Source organism: Schistocerca serialis, chromosome 4, assembly GCF_023864345.2.
Source record: "Schistocerca serialis cubense isolate TAMUIC-IGC-003099 chromosome 4, iqSchSeri2.2, whole genome shotgun sequence".
Lineage (NCBI taxonomy): Eukaryota > Metazoa > Arthropoda > Insecta > Orthoptera > Acrididae > Schistocerca > Schistocerca serialis.
The window spans coordinates 304,042,096-304,069,604 of record NC_064641.1 but is presented as its reverse complement, the minus strand read 5'-3'; the positions used below and the strand labels follow the sequence as shown (position 1 = coordinate 304,069,604).

General features: G+C 40.4%; 1 protein-coding gene across 3 annotated transcripts in view; it reads left to right on the top strand.

Moving 5' to 3' along the window:
- The window catches only part of LOC126473964 (SAGA-associated factor 29), a 57,168-nt gene that overhangs the window by 4,913 nt on the left and 24,746 nt on the right, over window positions 1-27,509 (top strand). For 2 of the 3 annotated variants that reach the window (XM_050101336.1, XM_050101335.1), the window contains exons 2-3: window positions 488-647; window positions 12,312-12,446. In XM_050101336.1, the coding sequence (XP_049957293.1) occupies window positions 609-647; window positions 12,312-12,446 (174 nt within the window). In that variant the 5' untranslated portion in view covers window positions 488-608. Of the gene's footprint in view, window positions 1-484; window positions 648-12,311; window positions 12,447-27,509 lie in introns of all 3 variants that reach the window. The other variant, XM_050101337.1, reaches the window with a different exon arrangement.

Sequence of the window (27,509 nt, the reverse complement as noted above, 5' to 3'; positions counted from 1 at the left end):
GCAAATCTGTTTCGTAATGTTTACCACAGCTGTAATTGTCAGTGACAATGTCAGCTCTTTAAGAGAAACATGCATGTTTTAATGACATTGTATTGTGAAGATACAGACACTGTACAAACAGAGACACTATAACCATCAGTATCTTTCAGAAAGCAAATTGCAAAGTTTCAAGATCCAGCATTAATGGAGGAATCTTGGTATATAATAAAACTTCTGCAGGGAGCACAAAGACAAGATTTTTTCAATGATTACAGCATGCACAAACACACACATGCAGTTTTTCTTCCACACTCCATAAATTAATAAAACTGTAAGGAACCCTAATAGTGACACAACAGGAAGTACTGTCTACCATACACTTCACAAGTGTTTTTGTTATGTTCCTTTTTTCCAGTGTACTGTAGATTTGTACAGCCATTCCTGATTTGGCAAATGATAGTGTTGCTGTATTTTGTGCAATGGAATTTATTTTGTTCTCCTCCAGCAGGTATTGTCCATCGTTGTGTTTATTGCTTGGGGTTATGTGATAGCTACTGGTTATTATATGTCAAACCGAAATTTAAGAAAAAGTCAGCTGATGTGTTAAATTTCATATAATATTCAAAGTCATGGCATTTTCTGCTGATGCTGCTGCCTTCCAGGTGCAGGTAAGTTATTAAAATTATTATTTCTATTTTCTGTAAATAATTATGATTAACTACTCATTTTAGTCTCAAATTTTCCCCCTTTGTTTAAAATATAGATAATAGTTACATCATTTGTCATTATGTTCAAATAATAGTTATTTTATTGTATAATCTGCATGTACTCCTGTATAGAACAAGGTTGTCCATCAGTCAAAATGTTAGGCTCTCATTTGGAAGGGTGACAGTTCATGTCCCTATCCAACCATCCAGATTTAGATTTTCAGTGGTTTCTCTAAGTTACCGAAAGTGAAGACTGGGCTGGTTACTGTGAAAATGACTTGACCCAGTTACCCTCCTTGTCCATACCAGGTTTGTTCTGTGTATCTAGTGTTGATGGATTGTTGAACACAATATGATAGACTACTACGGGGATGGTGGTGGGGATAGGAGTAGGCCCTGCCTATGTGCATTAATTTTCATGGAGGAGCCATTAACATCATTGTGACATACAAAGAACCTCTTTGATAGTCTTTCTAAAACAGACATGATGTCCAACAATTGCTTCTGAACATAATGTTTTATCATTATAGTAGGCTGTGCCTTCACACATAATACTAGTTCTCTGCTGTCTTGTGACTTCTGCTAGTGCAGGTGTAGAGAGCTGAACACTAGAAAATGTTTGCAGATTGTATGAAGAGAATATGCTACGGGGTGATTATACCTTTTCGGATCAGTGTAAGATGAGATAAGGAAAGGTAGTTTGGTAAAAGTGCACTGACAGTGTACTGTGGCATTTCTGTTGAATTCTGTTGTTGGTAACTGCTGGCTCCGTGAATGATGGGAAGTCAACATGACTTGTTGTGAGTCAGTTGTCAAAAGTCAATCGGCATACTCATCTGTAATTTCCAATGGTTCATGAATGAAGGTAGCTGATATCTTGTTCCATTAAGTTACAATATAACTACAGGGTCAAAAAGAAGAGCTGCCAGAAGGTTATTGCATTGACCAACATATATTGTGCTGCACATTAGGCTATGACTGCAATCATATTTTCATATGGATAATTTGTTGTCTTCAGCAATTACCAACCAAATTGTCACACTCCAACCTAACCTAGGCCTTGGAATTTGCTACTGGTCAATATGTCAGCTCATCATTATTTTGTATTACATCAGATTTTCTTCCTGGTCTCCATAATGAAAACAGATCAAATCACACGTTCAGCCAAGAGGAATCATTAGAATCAGTGACTCTCAATGATAACCATTTATTATCATCCCATTAGTTACGACCAATGGAAACAAATTGCAATCGGCAACTCGTGGTGGAGTAAGCCTAGGACACTAGCTGGTCCTTTTTAACTAAATGAAGAGCTACACACAGTCCAAGTAAGACAGTATGGACCAAACAGTAAATAGAACTGCTATGGTGTAATTTTTTGTATCATTAAGTTTCTACATCTACATCCATACTCCGCAAGCCACCTGACGGTGTGTGGCGGAGGGTACCCTGAGTACCTCTATCGGTTCTCCCTTCTATTCCAGTCTCGTATTGTTCGTGGAAAGAAGGATTGTCGGTATGCTTCTGTGTGGGCTCTAATCTCTCTGATTTTATCCTTATGGTCTCTTCGTGAGATATACGTAGGAGGGAGCAATATACTGCTTGACTCCTCGGTGAAGGTATGTTCTCAGAACTTCAACAAAAGCCCGTACCGAGCTATTGAGCGTGTCTCTTGCAGAGTCTTCCACTGGAGTGTATCTATCATCTCCGTAACGCTTTCGCGATTACTAAGTGATCCTGTAACGAAGCGCGCTGCTCTCCGTTGGACCTTCTCTATCTCTTCTATCAACCCTATCTGGTACGGATCCCACACTGCTGAGCAGTATTCAAGCAGTGGGCGAACAAGTGTACTGTAACCTACTTCCTTTGTTTTCGGATTGCATTTCCTTAGGATTCTTCCAATGAATCTCAGTCTGGCATCTGCTTTACCGACGATCAACTTTATAGGATCATTCCATTTTAAATCACTCCTAATGCGTACTCCCAGATAATTTATGGAATTAACTGCTTCCAGTTGCTGACCTGTTATATTGTAGCTAAATGATAAAGGATCTATCTCTCTATGTATTCACAGCACATTACACTTGTCTACATTGAGATTCAATTGCCATTCCCTGCACCATGCGTCAATTCGCTGCAGATCCTCCTGCATTTCAGTACAATTTTCCATTGTTACAACCTCTTGATACACCACAGCATCATCCGCAGAAAGCATCAGTGAACTTACGATGTCATCCACAAGGTCATTTATGTATATTGTGAATAGCAACGGTCCTATGACACTCCCTTGCGGCACACCTGAAATCACTCTTACTTCGGAAGACTTCTCTCCATTGAGAATGACATGCTGCGTTCTGTTACCTAGGAATCACACAATTGGTCTGATAGTCCATATGCTCTTACTTTGTTCATTAAACGACTGTGGGGAACTGTATCGAACGCCTTGTGGAAGTCAAGAAGCACGGCATCTACCTGTGAACCCGTGTCTATGGCCCTCTGAGTCTCATGGACAAATAGCGCGAGCTGGGTTTCACACGACCGTCTTTTTCGAAACCCATGCTGATTCCTACAGAGTAGATTTCTAGACTCCAGAAAAGTCATTATACTCGAACATAATATGTGTTCCAAAATTCTACAACTGATCGACGTTAGAGATACAGGTCTATAGTTTGCACATCTGTTCGACGTCCCTTCTTGAAAACGGGGATGACCTGTGCCATTTTCCAATCCTTTGGAACGCTACGCTCTTCTAGAGACCTACGGTACACCGCTGCAAGAAGGGGGGCAAGTTTGCTCAGACAATGACTAGTATGAATGTTTACCAAAATGACATCTTAAAACTAATATAATACAAAAGGAACAGAATGTATGATATGGTACTTTTGAATTCTTATGTGGCTCCTACTCTCATTATCATGTAATTTTTTGTGTAGATAATGAAGGTATGTTGTAAAGAAATGATAGACGTCTTCATGTAGTCTCCGATATAACTCCAATGCCATCAAAATGCTTAAATACAGTTCTGTCACTCACTGTCTCTTCAGTAGTTACTATTTTATTCACGTAGTGCATGTTTCTTTATTACTTGCCAAGTGGCTCTTACTGCAGGCTGATAGTGTTTAGCATGTCATTAAGTTTCATGTATAGAAAGTCATATTGAAGACTTTTATCACTGAATAAAGTGGTACACTGATTAAGGCACTGGACTCAGATTTGGAGGATTGGGGTTTAAAATTCCATCTAACTATTTAAATTTTCCATTGTTTCTCTAAGCCACTCATTTGGTGTCCAATTAAAACTTCTTGTCTGTGTCGAATGACATCTTTCTGTGTAGTAGTGTTACATAAAGCATAATCTTTCTTCCACCCCTTTCCCGAGTACATTTCTGACTGGGATAAAATTCTATGTGAATTGATATGCATAATTGTACTGAAGGCAAACTATATTTTCAATAGAAAAAAGGTTACACGCCAGTATAAATTACTGAAGTGTAATAGTAAAATCAAACAATGGAAGATCCAGGATGGAATAGTGACAATACTATGACAAGGCTAGATTACTACTCACCATACAGCAGAGCTGCTACGTCACAGACAGGCACGAGAAAAATACTGCTAAACAAGCTTAAAGCCAAAATGCCTTCTTTCAAGGTAGACAACATACACACATGCACACTCATGCAAATGCAACTCGCACACACATGACCACTGTCGGGTTGCTGAGACCAGTAATAGGATTATTCACCCACCCCCTTCTGAGCTCTCTCTCTCTCTCTCTCTCTCTCTCTCTCTCTCCATCTCTAATGACCTCGTCGACGGGACGTTAAACACCACTAACCTAACCTCTCTCTCTCTCTCTCTCTCTCTCTCTCTCTCTCTCTCTCTCTCTCTCTCTCACACACACACACACACACACACACACACACACACACACACATTCTCTAATACAGTAAAGCAAATTCTCACACACACACACACATGCGCACGCACGTATTCTCTAATGCAGTAAAGCAAATTCTTGCAATGGAAGATCCAGGATGGAATGTAACAGTACTATGAGAAGGAAAGTTGCTACTCACCGTATAGCAGAGATGCTGAGTCACAGATAGGCACAACAAAAAAACTCACAATTATGGCTTTCAGCCGTAAAGGCCTTTGTCAACAAGAGGCCCGCGCACTCACACACACACACACACACACACACACACACACACACACACACACACACACACACAAGCGCAACTCACACACATGCGCAACTCACACACATGACTGCAGTCTCAGACAACTGAAACCACACACACTGCAAGCAGCTGCACCATTGCATGATGGGAGTGGCGAGTGGGTGGGGGTAAGGAGGAGGCTGGAGCGGGGAGGGGAGGAATAGTATGGTGGAGGTGATGGACAGTGAAGTGCTGCAGGTTAGACTGTGAGCAGAGAAGAGGTGGGAAAGTGGGGGAGGTGTTGTGGAAAAGGAGAGAAATAAAAAGACTGGGTGTGATGGAATGACAGCTGTGTAGTGCTGGAATAGGAACAAAGAAGGGGCTGGATGGGTGAGGACAGTGACTAATGAAGGTTGAGGCCAGGAGGGTTACTGGAACCTAGGACGTATTGCAGGGCACCTACTTGACACCATCCTATGCCAACCTATTCATGGGCCATCTGGAGGAATTCCCCCTAAAACCCAGAATTCTAAATCCCTCATTTGGTTCAGATTTATCTTTGCTATCTAGATTGAAGGTGAGGACATGCTATTCACATTCCTCCAAAACCTAAACAACTTCTCCCTCATTTGCTTCACCTGGTCCTACTCAACCCAACGAGCCACCATCCTAGATGTTGACCTCCACCTCAAAGATGGCTACATTAGTACCTCTGTCCATATCAAACCTACTAACCAACATCAATACCTGCACTTCGACAGCTGCCACCCATTCCGTACCAAGAAGTCGCTTCTGTGCAGCCTAGCCACCCATTTCTGTCACATTTGCAGTGATGAGCAGCCCCTCTTGAAATATACTGAGGCTCTCACTGAAGCCTTAACTGACAGTAATTACCCTCCCAACCTTATACAAAAACAAATCTTCCATGCCTTATCTTTCCAGTCTCCCACCACCTCCCAAAGTCCCACCATCCAACCACAGAGGAGCATTCCCCTCATAACTCAGTAACACGCAGGACTGGAGGAACTGAATTACATTCTCCGTCTGGGTTTCGATTACCTCTTGTCATGCCATGAAATGAGAAATGTTCCCACAGTGGTATTCTGCCATCCATCAAACCTATACAGTATACTTGTCCATCCATACACAACCCCTGCTCCCAACACATTGCCTCCTGGCTCATACCCCTTAAGAGACCTAGATGCAAGACCTGTCCCATACATCCTCCTACCACCACCTACTCCAGTCCGGTCACTAACATCACCTGTCCTATCAAAGGCAGGAGTACCTGTGAAACCAGTCATGTGATTTACAAGCTAAGCTGCAACTACTGTGCTGCATTCTATATAGGCATGACAACCAACAAGCTGTATGTCTGCATGAATGGCCACCGTCAAACTGTGGTCAAGAAACAAGTGCACCACACTGTTGCTGAACACACTGCCAGACATAATGTCCTTCATTTCAGTGACTGCTTCACAGCCTGTGCCATATGGATCCTTCCCACCAACGCCAGTTTTTCTGAACAAACCAAATTCTTACATATTCTTCCATTTATGCTTCTTTGACTTTCGTTTCTGTCAGTCACGCCACATTCCTTCCCTGTCTCTTCATCACTTGTATCTCTGTCACATTCTTCTTATGTTCTGACTCACTCCGTCTCTTGTGTACGTTGGTGCTAGTGCCCTCAGTGTGACTTGTTCTGCTTCTCATGAACTAATACAAGCTCTGCTTTTAGTACTTAACTACTACTGCTTTCCACTATTGATGCTATAGTGATTTCTAAGCATTGTATCCCATACTAAGTGTAAGTCTTGTTTTAAATACATGTGTTGTTATGTGAACACAATGTGAAATATGTAGAATTCCTGGTCAGGTATGAAAGAGGGCTCGAATCTAGGCAAAATAAATAGAGCAATTAATAATAACTTATACATATTTCATGTGTATTAAATTTTAAAATTTAATTGTATAACTAGAATATAAATTTGTGGGTAAGATTCACTTTCATACAATTTTTGAAAGCCCTTTCTCCTTTTATTTTTAAAAAATCTGGTGAGTAATAAATTAAACAAGCTTCCAGCTTCACCAGTAACACATGTTTCTAGTTTGAGGACTCTATATGTTACACAAGAACTTTTTGTTCCTCTTGTCTTATAATCACTTATGTCCTTGGTGAGGACATGTCTGAAAGAACAGATGCCAGTGGCGACCGTGCAGCTATTTAGAATGAAATTACACTTAAATCAATACCATTATCTGCTGACGGGTGTTGATATACATCAACAGGGACAGTTGAAAATATGTGCCCCGACCGGGACTTGAACCCGAGATCTCCTGCTTATATGGCAGACACTCTATCCATCTGGCCCACCGAGGGCACAGAGGATAGTGCGACTGCAGGGATTTATTGCTGGCACGCCCCCCGTGATACCCACATTCTCAACTTACAGTCCACACACTACATTCGTAGTGTCCCCGCCAGAGAGCAAAAGAAAAGAAAAGAAAAAAATCTCAAATAGAACAAGGCAACTATTAAGGAGAAGATAAGTGTCAGGCAAACAATCATAGAAACATGAAAATAAAATTAAAATTAGAAGACTTTTTATGCCTGTATATTTCAAGAGAGAAATCAAAAACACAAACAGTTGATAATGAAAGCAATGACATTCTGTAAATAAAACCAGGCGAGATTTATGAATGCAATGAGCCAGCTTCACTTTATCAAGAATTCATGTATTTTGAGGTGGTTTTTGAACCAGTTTCAACTAAATTTGTACCTTTCCAGAAAAAAACATTGATGTTAGTAGGCTGAGGAATGTCTGTATCAGAACACAGCTTCCACTAGACTGCATCAGGACAGTGGGAAATTCAGAACTGAAGAACAGCTGGACAAGTAAATTCCATGTCACTATACTTGTCTCAGAAGCACTGTGACGCATTTCCAGATCTTAAGATGAAGGAGGTCATTTGTTACTGAATACACATCTGAATCACTTTCATGCTGCAGATGACCAGTGTGCCTGTAATACAGATAAACTTCCAACATCTAAGGAATGAAGAAGGGAGCAAGTTTGAAAGTAGGTATAAAGATCTTCTACAGTAATACAAAAGTAATATATACTCCTCACATTGAAAAGAAAATAGTACAAATCAACGATGAACTTACAGAACTGGTTGATGAATCTTTTTTTTTCTGCAATTGAACATGACAAGATGGACAAGGAAAGAAATAAACAGAAGTGTGTTTTTGGTAATGAACCATTCAATAACTAAGGAAAGCTCAGCAAACAATGGAGAAATGCATGCTGGCAATTACTAGGAGAAACAGGAATACAAACAAATGTACCAGCAATTAAAGACATAATTATGACTGTAATGAAACTGAAATGTGGGTAGACAGGACATGTAACCTGGAAAATAGAAGGCAGATGTTTGTTGAGTTCCATAAAATTAGAGACTGGGAAGTGGGTGGATGGAATTATAAAATACACAAGAGAAGGATGGATGTGTGGAGCTGAAGACTGTAATGAATGGAAAAGTGTAGAGAAAAATCTTCATTCAGCAGTGGATGCCATATGACCAGCCATGGTGATAACATTTTACAAAGAGATTGCAAAATTTATTTGTTTGTGTTTCTGTAATACATTGTTCTTGTTTTAAGTATTAATACCTGTTTTAGATATCTAGTTCTGGGATATCTATATATTACAACTGAATATTTCTCATGTGTTCTAATGAGCTCATAGTACATTCACACCTCCCCCCCCCCCCTCCCCCCACCACCCCATGAACCATGGACCTTGCCGTTGGTGGGGAGGCTTGCGTGCCTCAACGATACAGATAGCCGTATCGTAGGTGCAACCACATCGGAGGGGTATCTTTTGAGAGGCCAGACAAATGTGTGGTTCCTGAAGAGGGGCAGCAGCCTTTTCAGTAGTTGCAGGGGAAACAGTCTGGATGATTGACTGACCTGGCCTAGTAACACTAACCAAAACACCCTTGCTGTGCTGGTACTGCGAACGGCTGAAAGCAAGGGGAAACTACAGCCGTAATTTTTCCCGAGGGCATGCAGCTTTACTGTATGATTAAATGAGGATGGTGTCCTCTTGGGTAAAATATTCCGGATGTAAAATAGTCCCCCATTCGGATCTCCGGATAGGGACTACTCAGGAGGACGTCATTATCAGGAGAAAGAAAACTGGCGTTCTATGGATCGAAGTGTGGAATGTCAGATCCCTTAATCGGCAGGTAGGTTAGAAAATTTAAAAAGGGAAATGGATAGGTTAAAGTTAGATGTAGTGGGAATTAGTGAAGTTCGATGGCAGGAGGAACAAGACTTTTTGTCAGGTGAATACAGGGTTATAAATACAAAATCAAATAGGGATAATGCTGGAGTAGGTTTAATAATGAATAAAAAAAAACAGGAGTGCCGGTAAGCTACTACAAAAGCATAATGAACGCATTATTGTGGCCAAGTTAGACACAAAGCCCACACCTACTACAGTAGTACAAGTTTATATGCCAACTAGCTCTGCAGATGATGAAGAAATTGATGAAATGTATGATGAGATAAAAGAAATTATTCAGGTAGTGAAGGGAGACGAAAATTTAATAGTCATGGGTGACTGGAATTCGACAGTAGGAAAAGGAAGAGAAGGAAACGTAGTAGGTGAATATGGATTGGGGCTAAGAAATGCAAGAGGAAGCCGCCTGGTAGAATTTTGCACATAACTTAATCATAGCTAACACTTAGTTCAAGAATCATGAAAGAAGGTTGTATACAAAGAAGAACCCTGGAGATACTAGAAGGTTTCAGATAGATTATATAATGTTAAGACAGAGATTTAGAATCAGATTTTAAATTGTAAGACATTTCCAGGGGCAGATGTGGACTCTGACCACAATCTATTGGTTATGAACTGTAGATTAAAACTGAAGAAACTGCAAAAAAGGTGAGAATTTAAGGAGATGGGACCTGGATAAACTGAAAGAACCAGAGGTTGTACAGAGTTTCAGGGAGAGCATAAGGGAACAATTGACAGGAATGGGGGAAAGAAATACAGTAGAACAAGAATGGGTAGCTTTGAGGAATGAAATAGTGAAGGCAGCAGAGGATCAAGTAGGTAAAAAGACGAGGGCTAGTAGAAATCCTTGGGTAACAGAAGAGATACTGAATTTAATTGATGAAAGGAGAAAATACAAAAATGCAGTAAGTGAAGCAGGCAAAAAGAAATACAAATGTCTAAAAATGAGATCGACAGGAAGTGCAAAATGGCTAAGCAGGGATGGCTAGAGGACAAATGTAAGAATGTAGAGGCTTATCTCACTAGGTGTAAGATAGATACTGCCTACAGGAAAATTAAAGACCTTTGGAGAAATGAGAACCTCTTGCATCAATATCAAGAGCTCAGATGGAAACCCAGTTCTAAGCAAAGAAGGGAAAGCAGAAAGGTGGAAAGAGTATATAGAGGGTCTATACAGGGGCGATGTTCTTGAGGACAATATTATGGAAATGGAAGAGGAGGTAGATGAAGATGAAATGGGAGATACGATACTGCGTGAAGAGTTTGACAGAGCACTGAAAGACCTAAGTCGAAACAAGGCCCCAGGAGTAGACAACATTCCATTAGAACTACTGATGGCCTTGGGAGAGCCAGTCCTGACAAAACTCTTCCATCTGGTGAGCAAAATGTATGAGACAGGCGAAATACCCTCAGACTTCAAGAAGAATACAATAATTCCAATCCTAAAGAAAGCAGGTGTTGACAGATGTGAAAATTACCGAGCTATCAGTTTAATAAGTCACAGCTGCAAAATACTAACGCAAATTATTTACAGACGAATGGAAAAACTGGTAGAAGCCGACCTCGGGAAAGATCAGTTTGGATTCCGTAGAAATGTTGGAACACAAGAGGCAATACTGACCCTACGACTTATCTTAGAAAATAGATTAACGAAAGACAAACCTACGTTTCTAGCATTTGTAGACTTAGAGAAAGCTTTTGACAATGTTGACTGGAATACTCTCTTTCAAATTCTGTAGGTGGCAGGGGTAAAATACAGGGAGCGAAAGGCTATTTACAATTTGTACAGAAACCAGATGGCAGTTATAAGAGTCGAGGGGCATGAAAGGGAAGCAGTGGTTGGGAAGGGAGTGAGACAGGGTTGTAGCCTCTCCCCGATGTTATTCAATCTGTATATTGAGCAAGCAGTAAAGGAAACAAAAGAAAAATTCGGAGTAGGTATTAAAATCCATGGAGAAGAAATAAAAATTTTGAGGTTCACCGATGACATTGTAATTCTGTCAGAGACAGCAAAGGACTTGGAAGAGCAGTTGAATGGAATGGACAGTGTCTTGAAAGGAGGATATAAGATGAACATCAACAAAAGCAAAACAAGGATAATGGAATGTAGTCGAATTAAGTCGGGTGATGCTGAAGGAATTAGATTAGGAAATGAGACACTTAAAGTAGTAAAGGAGTTTTGCTATTTGGGGAGCAAAATAACTGATGATGGTCGAAGTAGAGAGGATATAAAATGTAGACTGGCAGTGGCAAGGAAAGCGTTTCTGAAGAAGAGAAATTTATTAACACCGAGTATAGATTTACGTGTCAGGAAGTCATTTCTGAAAGTATTTGTATGGAGTGTAGTCATGTATGGAAGTGAAACATGGGCGATAAATAGTTTAGACAAGAAGAAAATAGAAGCTTTCGAAATGTGGTGCTACAGAAGAATGCTGAAAATTAGATGGGTAGATCACATAACTAATGAGGAGGTATTGAACAGAATTGGGGAGAAGAGGAGTTTGTGGCACTGCTTGACCAGAAGAAGGGATCGGTTGGTAGGACATGTTTTCAGGCATCAAGGGATCACCAATTTGGTACTGGAGGACAGCGTGGAGGGTAAAAATTGTAGAGGGAGACCAAGAGATGAATACACCAAGCAGATTCAGAAGGATGTAGGCTGCAGTAGGTACTGGGAGATGAAGAAGCTTGCACTGGATAGAGTAGCATGGAGAGCTGCATCAAACCAGTCTCAGGACAGAAGACCATAACAACAACAACAACAACAGTACATTAACCTTAGAAGTTTCTTGGCAGCTGACTTAGCTGTTTAACATATAAGGAAAATAATTGTGTCTATGTGTGGGGTGGGGTAGGGTGGGCGGGAGTTTCACACGTACACACAGACCAGCTATGATCTTGTGTTCAGCATTAGCTAATGCTAATTATAAACATTAACTGCTGGCTGATGATGAACCTTCTGGTTCAAAACTGGCAATGGCACTATTTGGTTTTAATAACTAGTTTTACTAATAGTGTCTGGTTGTAGCCTTTTTTTTTCTTTTTTAAATTTTTTTGTGAGAATTAAACTGTAAATAAACATTTGATTCTGTTTCTGAACTGTACAAACATTGACACAATTGCTTATGCTTAATACACTGATATATTTTTGTTTAGGAACGACTGAAAGCCTTATATCATCTTGTGCATGAGATTGAAGAAGAAAGAGTAAGGAGTGAACATAACCTTAACAACATATCTAAAGCACATGACAAAATAAATCAAGAAGAAAAAGTTTCTCCATATTACCAGGTAAAACGTGCTCTTTTTAGTAACATCTGGGAACAGTTTTGCTCGTGTACTTGTATTCAGTTGCTGTTTATCGATGGTTACAATTCATGTCATAATTTGACCATTTGGATATTTATTCCTTATTGTATCATTTATATTGAAATAAATGTGAAAATTACAGCATACAATGATGTTGTCAATTCTGCAGCTCTGCAATGAAATGCGTGTTGTGCCCATCTTATTATGGGCTTTCAGAGGGAGACATGTATGCATTTGGTTTTTTTTGCAGCATTATCATCGTTGTCAGATGTAGAAGTAACTTGCAGGTTTGCCCCAGGTAAATGTGTTACGACCTTTGCTGTTCATATTGTATATTAATGATCTTGCAGACAATATTAATAGTTACCTCAGACTTTTTGCAGATGATACAGTTATCTATAATGAAGTACTGTCTAAAAGAAGCCCCATAAATGTTCACTCAGATTCCAATAAGATTTCAAAGTGGTGCAAAGATTGGGAACTCGCTTTAAATGTTCAGAAATGTAAAACTGCACTTCACAAAAAAGAAAGAGAAAAAAAAGAAAGAAAGGGCAGTATCCTATGACCATAATATCAGTGAGTCGGTATTGGAATCACCCAATTCATATAAATATGATGTAACACTTTGTAGGAGTATGAAATTGAATGATCACATAGGCTCAGTTGTAGGTAAAGCATGTAGTAGGCTTCGGTTTATTGGTGGAGTTCTGGGGGAGTGCAGTCAATGTACAAAGTAGATTGCTTACAAATCACTTGTGCAACTGGTCTAGAATATTGCTCAGATATATGGGACCCATACCAAATGGGACTAACGGGGATATTGAACCTATACAGAGAAGGTCAGCACAAATGGTCACAGGTTAGTTTGATCCATGGGAGAGAGTCACAGAGATGCTGAAGGAACTGAGCTGGAAGACTCTTGAAAATAGATGTAAACTATCCTGAGAAAGTCTGTTTACAAAGTTTCAAGAACTGGCTCTAAATGATGACTCCAGGAATATATTACAACCCCCTACAAATTGCTAACATTGCGTATAAGATTAGAATAATTACTACACACACAGAGGCATTTAAACAATCATTCTTACCTTGCTCAATACGTGAATGAAATGGGAAGAAACCATAATAACTGGAACAACGGTTTGCAGAGAACAGATTTAAATGTAGATTATCTCCTGATAGTTTCGAACATCGGCCTTTAGGCTATAATATTTAAGGCATTCAATTAGATTTAATCCAAAATCCCCCCCCCCCCCCCTCTTTTTTTTTTTTTTTTAAGGCTTTCGAGCTTGCAAGGAGGCTGTTAATGCTGAAATTACATAATTTCAGTGTATGGATAGCAAAACTAACGATATTAGTTCAGCTCATACGGTGTAGGGCATGTCAAACATTAAGGTAAATAATTTTTCATCACAGTTGCAATTTCCCAAACTTGCAATGCAAGCTTATTTCAGTGAAATAAAAAGTAACTGCAGATTGACCTTGTCCCACGTCGTGAAACACTAAGATTTCAAACATTTTGCACCTTGATTCAGAAGGGAACAAACTGAAAATTATGTTCATTAACACAGAAAACAAACTGCAGATATAGACCATTTGCAATTCTGCACTTTCTTATGTTTTTCACCTTGAAATCTATGCAAATAACATATACTAACAAGAACGTTCACTGCTTTCGTAATGTGCATGTTTCATTTGTAACATTCGATTCTGAATATGATTTGTAAGCCTTCTAGTGACCTCAGTCCAGTATCTTTTGGAAGCAGAAATATGGTCTGATTTCCGAATACCAAGCAACAACACACAATATATGTGCTAATCAAATCATCAGCTGTCATGAACTAATAGAGCTGTTTCAGAATCCTGAAAATAAAAAAAATAAAAATAAATAAAAAAAATGCTAGGAGAATGAAGGGCTTTGGGGTATGTAGTCTGAGAGCTGCTAGAAGGCAGCCTGTGACTGACTGTCAGAAGATTAATGGCATGTCTACCATGGAAGATTATGCTTAAATTTTCTTTAACTGGTTTAGCCCTTATTTAGACTTTAATACCCTACCCATCCCATCCCCTCTAGTTTTGTATGATCGCTCAGAGGTGCAGGATACTGCTAATACTCAATATGTAGACAGGTTTTGCTGATCATTTATCTCCCACCATGTAATCTGTATACTTGATCATAGATTATCTGCATTCGTTGATGGTAATGACCTTGTAAACTCCACCCACATCTTTTCAATGGAGTTAAGGGCTAGTTACTTCAGCACAAAGGGAAGAAGTTTTATTCTTCGCTGTTGTTGTAACCAGTTCTCGATAGCTCTGATGCTATGAATGAGATCCTGTAAATAAATTATCATGTGTTAAATTTCAAATATTATATTTCTCTAATGCTGTGAATTTTTAATTTTGAGACTGTGAAAAAAATTGGACCCCTGCAATCACTGTGTCATCTAAGCAAGAGGTTTAAAAGTCGTACTTGGAAAAGAGTTTTCAGATTCCATGATACTTCAGTGAGTGCAGCAGACAGAAAAGCATGAGCACAAGAGGAGGGTTGGGGATTGCGATCAGAGTACGGATGGAATGAAGATGTAGTTTAAGATACCTAACATCTCACATTGGTAGGCTTTCATTCGGGACATATCGTCCTCAGAAAACAGACAAGATTAATTTAAAACAGCCTCAGGTTTTGTAATGGTGAGATATTCAACTGTGTCTGTTGTTAGGCTGGCCTGTTTGAGGTCTAGCATTCAATAAAAGCCATGTAAAGTGTTACTTTTTTTTATTTTCGTTGATGTCAGAATTTTTGAATTTCTGTTAGATTCTGTTTCGTGGCTGCAAACGGTATTCTGCTTCACCTTTTCAGTTCAATAACTAGCCTTTACTTTATTTCTTTCACTCTCTTCCCACTCACAAAGATACAAGAAATATACAGATCTATTTTCAGGCGGAGATAGTCTGTGCGAACATCACACATATTCAGTCACTTAATATGCTGCATTTACTGAAGGCAGCCATGGCCACCAGTGTTGCCTCTTCGCACCTTGTGTGAATGCCATCACTCATGACTTATCGTTCTTTTGATATATATGCATAAATAGAAGGGTAATAAACTGTAACTGAAATAAGTCAGACAGTGCTGAGGCAATTAGCCTAGGGAATGAGATGCTGAGGTAGTAGATGAGTTTTGCTATGTGGGCAGCCAAGTATGTGATGGCTGCAGAAGAAAAACGGTTATAAAAGGTAGACTGGCAATACCAACAATAGCTTAAGAGATAAACATGCTAATATCAAATATAAATTTGAGTGTTAGGAAATCTTTTCTGGAAGTATTTTTGTTGGTTTTACTGCTATTGTTTAATGCTGTAGGTTGTTTTCAGTACACACAAACACTAGCCCTAGCTAGGATTTACACATTATCTGAGTCACAGAAATGGAAATAATGTTATTAGAGTATTATTCAGTATTCTACTCTTTTTAGACACATGGCCACACTGCATATCCGAAATTTGGAAAGTACAGTGTCTCATGTTGTTGTTGTTGTTGTTGGTGTTGTTATTGTTGTTGTGGTCTTCAGCCCTGAGACTGGTTTGATGCAGCTCTCCATGCTACTCTATCCTGTGCAAGCTGCTTCATCTCCCAGTACGTACTGCAGCCTACATCCTTCTGAATCTGCTTAGTGTATTCATCTCTTGGTCTCCCTCTACGATTTTTGTCCTCCACGCTGCCCTCCAATACTAAATTAGTGATCCCTTGATGCCTCAGAACATGTCCTACCAACTAATCCCTTATTCTAGTCAAGCTGTGCCACAAACTCCTCTTCTCCCCAATTCTATTCAATACCTCCTCATTAGTTATGTGATCTACCCATCTAATTGTCAGCATTCTTCTGTAGCACCACATTTCGAAAGCTTCTATTCTCTTCTTGTCCAAACTATTTGTTGTCCATGTTTCACTTCCATACATGCCTACACTCCATACAAATACTTTCAGAAACGGCTTCCTGACACTTAAATCTATACTCGATGTACAGTGTCTCATAACAAAGACGATGTGACTTACCGAACGAAAGTGCTGGCAGGTTGATAGACACACAAACAAACACACAAAATTCTAGCTTTCGCAACAAACGGTTGCTTCGTCAGGAAAGAGTGAAGGAGAGGGAAAGACGAAAGTAAGGGGGTTTTAAGGGAGAGGGTAAGGAGTCATTCCAATCCCGGGAGCGGAAAGACTTACCTTAGGGGGAAAAAAGGATGGGTACACAAACAAACACAAACATGCACACAAAATTCAAGCTTTCACAACAAACTGTTGCCTCATCAGGAAAGAGGGAAGGAGAGGGAAAGACGAAAGGATGTGGGTTTTAAGGGAGAGGGTAAGGAGTCATTCCAATCCCGGGAGCGGAAAGACTTACCTTAGGGGGAAAAAAGGACAGGTATACACTCGCGCGCACACACACACACACACACACACACACACACACACACACACACACACACACACACACACACACACACACACACACATATCCATCCACACATACACAGAGACAAGCAGACATTTGTAAAGGCAAAAAGTTTGGGCAGAGATGTCAGTCGGGCGGAAGTAAAGAGGCAAAGATGTTGTTGAAAGACAGGTGAGGTATGAGCGGCGGCAAATTGAAATTAGTGGAGATTGAGGCCTGGCGGATAACGAGAAGAGAGGATATACTGAAGGGCAAGTTGCCATCTCCGGAGTTCTGACAGGTTGGTGTTAGTGGGAAGTATCCAGATAACCCGGACGGTGTAACTCTGTGCCAAGATGTGCTGGCCGTGCACCAAGGCATGTTTAGCCACAGGGTGATCCCCATTACCAACAAACACTGTCTGCCTGTGTCCATTCATGCAAATGGACAGTTTGTTGCTGGTCATTCCCACATAGAAAGCTTCACAGTGTAGGCAGGTCAGTTGGTAAATCACGTGGGTGCTTTCACACGTGGCTCTGCCTTTGATCGTGTACACCTTCCGGGTTACAGGACTGGAGTAGGTGGTGGTGGGTGGGTGCATGGGACAGGTTTTACATCAGGGGCGGTTACAAGGGTAGGAGCCAGAGGGTAGGGAAGGTGGTTTGGGGATTTCATAGGGATGAACTAAGAGGTTACAAAGGTTAGGTGGACGGCGGAAAGACAGTCTTGGTGGAGTGGGGAGGATTTCATGAAGGATGGATCTCATTTCAGGGCAGGATTTGAGGAAGTCGTATCCCTGCTGGAGAGCCACATTCAGAGTCTGATCCAGTCCCGGAAAGTATCCTGTCACAAGTGGGGCACTTTTGGGGTTCTTCTGTGCGAGGTTCTGGGTTTGAGTAGATGAGGAAGTGGCTCTGGTTATTTGCTTCTGTACCAGGTCGGGAGGGTAGTTGCGGGATGCGAAAGCTGTTTTCAGGTTGTTGGTGTAATGGTTGAGGGATTCCGGACTGGAGCAGATTCATTTGCCACGAAGACCTAGGCTGTAGGGAAGGGATCATTTGATGTGGAATGGGTGGCAGCTGTCATAATGGAGGTACTGTTGCTTGTTGGTGGGTTTGATGTGGACGGACGTGTGAAGCTGGCCATTGGACAGGTGGAGGTCAACGTCAAGGAAAGTGGCATGGGATTTTGAGTAGGACCAGGTGAATCTGGTGGAACCAAAGGAGTTGAGGTTGGAGAGGAAATTCTAAAGTTCTTCTTCACTGTGAGTCCACATAATGAAGATGTCATCAATAAATCTGTACCAGACTTTGGGTTGGCAGGCCTGGGTAACCAAGAAGGCTTCCTCTAAGCGACCCATGAATAGGTTGGCGTACGAGGGGGCCATCCTGGTGCCCACGGTTGTTCCCTTTAATTGTTGGTATGTCTGGCCTTCGAAAGTGAAGAAGTTGTGGGTCAGGATGAAGCTGGCTAAGGTAATGAGGAAAGAGGTTTTTGGTAGGATGGCAGGTGATCGGCGTGAAAGCAAGTGCTCCATCGCAGCGAGGCCCTGGACGTGTGGAATATTTGTGTATAAGGAAGTGGCATCAATGGTTACAAGGATGGTTTCCGGGGGTAACAGACTGGGTAGGGATTCCAGTCGTTTGAGAAAGTGGTTGGTGTCTTTGATGAACGATGGGAGACTGCATGTGATGGGTTGAAGGTGTTGATCTACGTAGGCAGAGATACATTCTGTGGGGGCTTGGTAGCCAGCTACAATGGAGCGGCCGGGATGATTGGGTTTGTGAATTTTAGGAAGAAGGTAGTAGGTAGGGGTGTGGGGTGTAGGTGGGGTCAGGAGGTTGATGGAGTCAGGTGAAAGGCTTTGTAGGGGGCCTAAGGTTCTGAGGATTCCTTGAAGCTCCGCCTGGACATCAGGAATGGGATTATCTTGGCAAACTTTGTATGTAGTGTTATCTGAAAGCTGACGCAGTCCCTCAGCCACATACTCCCGACGATTAAGTACCACGGTTGTGGAACCCTTGTCCGCCGGAAGAATGACGATGGATCGGTCAGCCTTCAGATCACGGATAGCCTGGTCTTCAGCAGTGGTGATGTTGGGAGTAGGATTAAGGTTTTTTAAGAAGGATTGAGATTCAAGGCTGGAAGTCAGAAATCCCTGGAAGATTTGGAGAGGGTGATTTTGAGGAAGAGGAGGTGGGTCCCACTGTGACAGAGGACGGAACTGTTCCAGGCAGGGTTCAATTTGGATAACGTTTTGGGGAGTTGGACCATTAGGAGTAGGATTAGGATCATTTTTCTTCGTGGCAAAGTGATATTTCCAGCAGAGTACGGGTGTAGGACAGTAAATCTTTGACAAGGGCTGTTTGGTTGAATGTGGGAGTGGGGCTGAAGGTGCGGCCTTTGGATAGGACAGAGGTTTCGGATTGGGAGACAGGTTTGGAGGAAAGGTTAACTATTGAATTAGGGTGTTGTGGTTCCAGATAGTGTTGATTGGAATTTTGAGGTTTTGGGGGGAGTGGAGCTGGAAGTGGGAGATTGTGTAGATGGGAGAGGCTGGGTCTGTGTGCAATGAGAGGAGGTTGAGGTTTGGTGGAAAGGTTGTGAAGGGTGAGTGAGTTGCCTTTCCGGAGGTGGGAAACTAGGAGATTGGATAGTTTTTTGAGGTGGAGGGTGGCATGCTGTTCTAATTTGCGATTGGCCTGTAGGAGGATGCTCTGAACAGCCGGTGTGGATGTGGGAGAGGAAAGATTGAGGACTTTTATTAAGGATAGGAGTTGACGGGTGTGTTCATTGGCTGAGTTGATGTGTAGGTGAAGGATTAGGTGGGTGAGGGCAGTGGATTGTTCAGTTTGGAACTGGTATAGGGACTGATGGAAAGAAGGATTATAGCCAGAGATGGGTACTTTAAGTGTGAGGCCTTCAGGGCCTTTACTGAATCTACCATACAATTTTATCCCGCCTATATATACTCAATAATACGTAACCCACTTCCAAACCATATTTAAATATGTCTGCTTGTGTCTGTATGTGTGGATGGATATGTGTGTGTGTGCGCGAGTGTATACCTGTCCTTTTTTCCCCCTAAGGTAAGTCTTCCCGCTCCCAGGATTGGAATGACTCCTTACCCTCTCCCTTAAAACCCACATCCTTTTGTCTTTCCCTCTCCTTCCCTTTTTCCTGATGAGGCAACCGTTGGTTGTGAAAGCTAGAATTTTGTGTGTATGTTTGTGTTTGTTTGTGTGTTTATCAACCTGCTAGCGCTTTCGTTCGGTAAGTCACCTCATCTTTGTTTTTATATATATTTTTTCCCACGTGGAATGTTTCCCCCTATATATATATATATCTGTGTGTGTGTGTTGTTGTTGTGGTCTTCAGTCTTGAGACTGGTTTGATGCAGCTCTCCATGCTACTGTATCCTGTGCAAGCTTCTTCATCTCCCAGTACCTACTGCAACCTACATCCTTCTGAATCTGCTTAGTGTATTGATGTCTTGGTCTCCCTCTACGATTTTTACCCTCCACGCTGCCCTCCAATGCTAAATTTGTGATCCTTTGATGCCTGAAAACATGTCCTACCAACCAATCCCTTCTTCTAGTCAAGTTGTGCCACAAACTTCTCTTCTCCCCAATCCTATTCAATACCTCCTCATTAGTTACATGATCTACCCACCTTATCTTCAGCATTCTTCTGTAGCACCACATTTCGAAAGCTTCTATTCTCTTCTTGTCCAAACTGGTTATCGTCCATGTTTCACTTCCATACATGGCCACACTCCATACAAATACTTTCAGAAACGACTTCCTGACACTTAAATCTATACTTGATGTTAACAAATTTCTCTTCTTCAGAAACGCTTTCCTTGCCATTGCCAGTCTACATTTTATATCATCTCTACTTCGACCATCATGAGTTATTTTACTCCCTAAATAGCAAAACTCCTTTACTACTTTAAGTGTCTCATTTCCTAATCTAATCCCCTCAGCATCACCCGATTTAATTTGACTACATTCCATTATCCCCGTTTTGCTTTTGTTGATGTTCATCTTATATCCTCCTTTCAAGACACTGTCCATTCTGTTCAACTGCTCTTCCAAGTCCTTTGCTGTCTCTGACAGAATTACAATGACATCGGTGAACCTCATAGTTTTTACTTCTTCTCCATGAATTTTAATACCTACTCCGAATTTTTCTTTTGTTTCCTTTACTGCTTGCTCAATATAAAGATTGAATAACTTCGGGGAGAGGCTACAACCCTGTCTCACTCCTTTCCCAACCACTGCTTCCCTTTCATGCCCCTCGACTCTTATAACTGCCATCTGGTTTCTGTACAAATTGTAAATAGCCTTTCGCTCCCTGTATTTTACCCCTGCCACCTTCAGAATTTGAAAGAGAGTATTCCAGTTAACGTTGTCAAAAGCTTTCTCTAAGTCTACAAATGCTAAAAACGTAGGTTTGCCTTTTCTTAATCTTTCTTCTAAGATAAGTCGTAAGGTTAGTATTGCCTCACGTGTTCCAACATTTCTACGGAATCCAAACTGATCTTCCCCGAGGTCGGCTTCTACTAGTTTTTCCATTCGTCTGTAAAGAATTCGCATTAGTATTTTGCAGCTGTGACTTATTAAACTGATAGTTCGGTAATTTTCACATCTGTCAACACCTGCTTTCTTTGGGATTGGAATTATTATATTCTTCTTGAAGTCTGTGGGTATTTCGCCTGTCTCATACATCTTGCTAACCAGATGGTAGAGTTTTGTCATGACTGGCTCTCCCAAGGCCATCAGTAGTTCTAATGGAATGTTGTCTACTCCCGGGGCCTTGTTTCGACTCAGGTCTTTCAGTGCTCTGTCAAACTCTTCACGCAGTATCTTATCTCCCATTTCATCTTCATCTACCTCCTCTTCCATTTCCATAATATTGTCCTCAAGTACATCGCCATTGTATAAACCCTCTATATACTCCTTCCACCTTTCTGCCTTCCCTTCTTTGCTTAGAACTGGGTTGCCATCTGAGCTCTTGATATTCATACAAGTGGTTCTCTTCTCTCCAAAGGTCTCTTTAATTCTCCTGTAGGCAGTATCTATCTTACCCCTAGTGAGACAAGCCTGTACATCCTTACATTTGTCCTCTAGCCATCCCTGCTTAGCCATTTTGCACTTCCTGTTGATCTCATTTTTGAGATGTTTGTATTACTTTTTGCCTGCTTCATTTATTGCATTTTTATATTTTCTCCTTTCATCAATTAAATTCAATATTTCTTCTGTTACCCAAGGATTTCTATTAGCCCTCGTCTTTTTACCTACTTGATCCTCTGCTGCCTTCACTACTTCATCCCTCAGAGCTACCCATTCTTCTTCTACTGTATTTCTTTCCCCCATTCCTGTCAATTGTTCCCTTATGCTCTCCCTGAAACTCTGTACAACCTCTGGTTGTTTCAGTTTATCCAGGTCCCATCTCCTTAAATTCCCGCCTTTTTGCAGTTTCTTCAGTTTCAATCTGCAGCTCATAACCAATAGATTGTGGTCAGAATCCACTTCTGCCCCTGGAAATGTCTTACAATTTAAAACCTGGTTCCTAAATCTCTGTCTTACCATTATATAATCTATCTGATACCTTTTAGTATCTCCAGGATTCTTCCAGGTATACAACCTTCTTTCATGATCTTGAACCAAGTGTTAGCTATGATTAAGTTATGCTCTGTGCAAAATTCTACAAGGCGGCTTCCTCTTTCATTTCTTCCCCCCAATCCATATTCACCTACTATGTTTCCTTCTCTCCCTTTTCCTGCTGACGAATTCCAGTCACCCATGACTATTAAATTTTCGTCTCCCTTCACTACCTGAATAATTTCTTTTATCTCGTCATACACGTCATCAATTTCTTCATCATCTGCAGAGCTAGTTGGCATATAAACTTGTACTACTGTAGTAGGCATGGGCTTTGTGTCTATCTTGGTCACAATAATGCGATCACTATGCTGTTTGTAGTAGCTAATCCGCACTCCTATTTTTTTATTTGTTATTAAACCTACTCCTGCATTACCCCTATTTGATTTTGTATTTATAACCCTGTAATCACCTGACCAAAAGTCTTGTTCCTCCTGCCACCGAACTTCACTAATTCCCACTATATCTAACTTTAACCTATCCATTTCCCTTTTTAAATTTTCTAACCTACCTGCCCGATTAAGGGATCTGACATTCCACGCTCCGATCCGTAGAATGCCAGTTTTCTTTCTCCTGATAACGACGTCCTCTTGAGTAGTCCCCGCCCGGAGATCCAAATGGGGGACTATTTTACCTCCGGAATATTTTACCCAAGAGGACGCCATCATCATTTAATCATACAGTAAAGCTGCATGTCCTCGGGAGAAATTACGGCTGTAGTTTCCCCTTGCTTTCAGCCGTTCGCAGTACCAGCACAGCAAGGCCGTTTTGGTTAATGTTACAAGGCCAGATCAGTCAATCATCCAGACTGTTGCCCCTGCAACTACTGAAAAGGCTGCTGCCCCTCTTCAGGAACCACATGTTTGTCTGGCCTCTCAACAGATACCCCTCCGTTGTGGTTGCACCTACGGTACGGCCATCTGTATCGCTGAGGCACGCAAGCCTCCCCACCAACGGCAAGGTCCATGGTTCATGGGGAGGATATATATATATCTCTGTATATATATATAATTCAATATAATGGAAGGAAACATTCCACGTGGGAAAAATTATATATAAAAACAAAGATGAGGTGACTTACCGAACAAAAGCGCTGGCAGGTCGATAGACACAAACAAACACAAACATACACACAAAATTCAAGCTTTTGCAACAAACTGTTGCCTCATCAAGAAAGAGGGAAGGAGAGGGGAAGACGAAAGGAAGTGGGTTTTAAAGGAGAGGGTAAGGAGTCATTCCAATCCCGGGAGCGGAAAGACTTACCTTAGGGGGAAAAAAGGACAGGTATACACTCGCACACACGCACATATCCATCCACACATACAGACACAAGCAGACATGCTATGTTATCTGCTGTCAGATTCACTTAGATGAGTGTCTGCTAGCACAACTCCACTGATGTCTGGCTGGAGCAGGCTATGGATAGCAGTGAGGACAATGTGAGCCATCCAAGAAGTTCATCATATTGCTAGTGCAATTAAGATGTCACCAAACTGCAGAGGATGTTTGGAACCTCAGTGCTCATTCTCTCTCTCTCTTGGGATTGGTGCTGAGAGATACTGCTAAATTCTTATAATATTCTCTTTTCATACTAGTGAAATAATTTGTAGTAGTCATGTTTGTATGAAAAAGAGATCACAAATTTAATTTTTCAACCCTAAGAAGGTCGTTCCACACTTAAATTGCAACTGGTTTTATATTTCATATTGTGAAGTGTCAGCATTACTTGTCATCAGAGAAAAGTTATAGAGCTGGTTGTGGAAGTGTCATGTTAGCTCCTTGGAGTATGCTTGTCTCGTGATCTAATGCAGGCGCAGTTGCTGGTTCACATCTCGTTAGTCTAGCGAGATGTGTCACTTCAGTTTTTATTTTCTCTTTGTAAATTGCCAGAATGGAATTCAGTAACAAAAGACTGAGAAAATCTTTGCATTGCATCAACTGAGTGATTACCCTATTTTTATTTTTCATCCTCAACAGTCTTCTGTAATGCAATAAACTTCATTCATTACTAGTTTGTTATTGTTATTATTTATTATTATTATTATTACCTTTCCTTTCTCAGACCTTAGGTCTGGTTCGGAATGAAAGTGACGCGGACCTTGATCAAGCGTCACTTCCTTTTAACTGTACGGTATATGTTACATTGCGTTTAAGAACTTTCGGGTAATTGAACATGTATCAATAATTACGGATTTCTGAAGTTGTATATATAAGTTTGGATGTAGCTGTATTGCATTGATGTACTGGTGGATATTGCGTGGTATGACACCTGTAGTTGAAAGTATAATTGGTATAATGTCAACTTTATCCTGATGCCACATGTCCTTGACTTCCTCAGCCATTTGGATGTATTTTTCAATTTTTTCTCCTGTTTTCTTCTGTATATTTGCTGTGTTGGGTATGGATATTTCAATTAGTTGTGTTAATTTCTTCTTTTTATTGGTGAGTATGATGTCAGGTTTGTTATGTGGTGTTGTTTTATCTGTTATAATGGTTCTGTTCCAGGATAATTTGTATTCATCATTCTCCAGTACATTTTGTGGTGCATACTGGTATGTGGGAACGTGTTGTTTTATTAGTTTATGTTGTATGGCAAGTTGTTGATGTATTATTTTTGCTACATTGTCATGTCTTCGGGGGTATTCTGTATTTGCTAGTATTGTACATCCGCTTGTGATGTGATCTACTGTTTCTATTTGTTTTTGCAAAGTCTGCATTTATCTGTTGTGGTATTGGGATCTTTAATAATATGCTTGCTCTAATATCTGGTGTTTATTGTTTGATCCTGTATTGCAATCATGAATCCTTCCGTCTCACTGTATATATTGCCTCTTCTTAGCCATGTGTTGGATGCGTCTTGATCGATGTGTGGCTGTGTTAGATGATACGGGTGCTTGCCATGTAGTGTTTTCTTTTTCCAATTTACTTTCTTTGTATCTGTTGATGTTATGTGATCTAAAGGGTTGTAGAGGTGGTTATGAAATTGTAGTGGTGTAGCCGATGTATTTATGTGGGTGATTGCTTTGTGTATTTTGCTAGTTTCTGCTCGTTCTAGAAAGAATTTTCTTAAATTGTCTACCTGTCCATAATGTAGGTTTTTTATGTCAATAAATCCCCTTCCTCCTTCCTTTCTGCTTAATGTGAATCTTTCTGTTGCTGAATGTATGTGATGTATTCTATATTTATGGCATTGTGATCGTGTAAGTGTATTGAGTGCTTCTAGGTCTGTGTTACTCCATTTCACTACTCCAAATGAGTAGGTCAATATTGGTATGGCGTAAGTATTTACAGCTTTTGTCTTGTTTCTTGCTGTCAATTCTGTTTTCAGTATTTTTGTTAGTCTTTGTCTATATTTTTCTTTTAGTTCTTCTTTAATATTTGTATTATCTATTCCTATTTTTTGTCTGTATCCTAGATATTTATAGGCATCTGTTTTTTCCATCGCTTCTATGCAGTCGCTGTGGTTATCTAGTATGTAATCTTCTTGTTTAGTGTGTTTTCCCTTGACTATGCTATTTTTCTTACATTTGTCTGTTCCAAAAGCCATATTTATATCATTGCTGAATACTTCTGTTATCTTTAGTAATTGGTTGAGTTGTTGATTTGTTGCTGCCAGTAGTTTTAGATCATCCATGTATAGCAAATGTGTGATTTTGTGTGGGTATGTTCCAGTAATATTGTATCCATAATTTGTATTATTTAGCATGTTGGATAGTGGGTTCAGGGCAAGGCAGAACCAGAAAGGACTCCTTGGTATATTCCACGCTTAATCTGTATTGGCTGTGATGTGATATTATTTGAATTTGTTTGGATATTAAGTGTGGTTTTCCAATTTTTCATTACTATGTTTAGGAACTGTATCAATTTAGGATCTACTTTGTATATTTCCAATATTTGTAGTAACCATGAGTGGGGTACACTATCAAAAGCTTTTTGGTAATCAATGTATGCGTAGTGTAGTGACCTTTGTTTAGTTTTAGCTTGATATGTCACCTCTGTATCTATTATCAGTTGCTCTTTACATCCTCGTGCTCCTTTGCAACAGCCTTTTTGTTCTTCATTGATAATTTTGTTCTGTGTTGTATGTGTCATTAATTTCTGTGTAATGACTGAAGTTAATATTTTGTATATTGTTGGTAGGCATGTTATGGGGCGATATTTTGCTGGGTTTGCTGTGTCTGCTTGATCTTTAGGTTTCAGATACGTTATTCCATGTGTAAGTGTATCAGGGAATGTGTATGGGTCTGCAATGTAACTGTTAAATAATTTAGTTAGATGTGAATGTGTTGAGGTGAACTACTTTAGCCAGAAATTTGCTATTTTATCTTTTCCAGGGGCTTTCCAATTGTGAGTAGAATTAATTGCTTGGGTGACTTCATGTTGCAAAATTATCACTTCAGGCATTTGTGGTATCATCTTGTATGTGTCTGTTTCTGCTTGTATCCACCGTGCATGCCTGTTATGTTGTACCGGGTTTGACCATATGTTGCTCCAGAAGTGTTCCATGTCTGTTATGTTTGGTGGATTGTTTATTTCAATGTGTGTGTTATCTATTGTCTGGTAAAATTTCTTTTGGTTTGTGTTGAATGTTTGGTTTTGTTTCCTTCTATTTTCACTTTTTTTGTATCTTCTGAGTCGTTTGGCGAATGCTTGTAATTTCTGCTTCTTTTCGTCTAATTGCTCTGTCGCTTCTTGTTGTGAGATTTTACCTAACCTTTTTCGTTTTTTTTCCGAGATTTCATTTCTTATAAATTGTGTTAGCTGTCCGATGTCTTTTCTCAGTTTTTCTATTTTGATCTGTAGCCTGTGTTGCCATGCTGGTGTTGTGGGTTTCTTCTGTGTGTTGGTTGGTTCTGATCTCTGCCTAGTGTGTATATTTAGTGTAGTGAGTGCTCCTATATATACCAGTAGTTGTAACTCTTCCATAGTTGTGTTTTCATT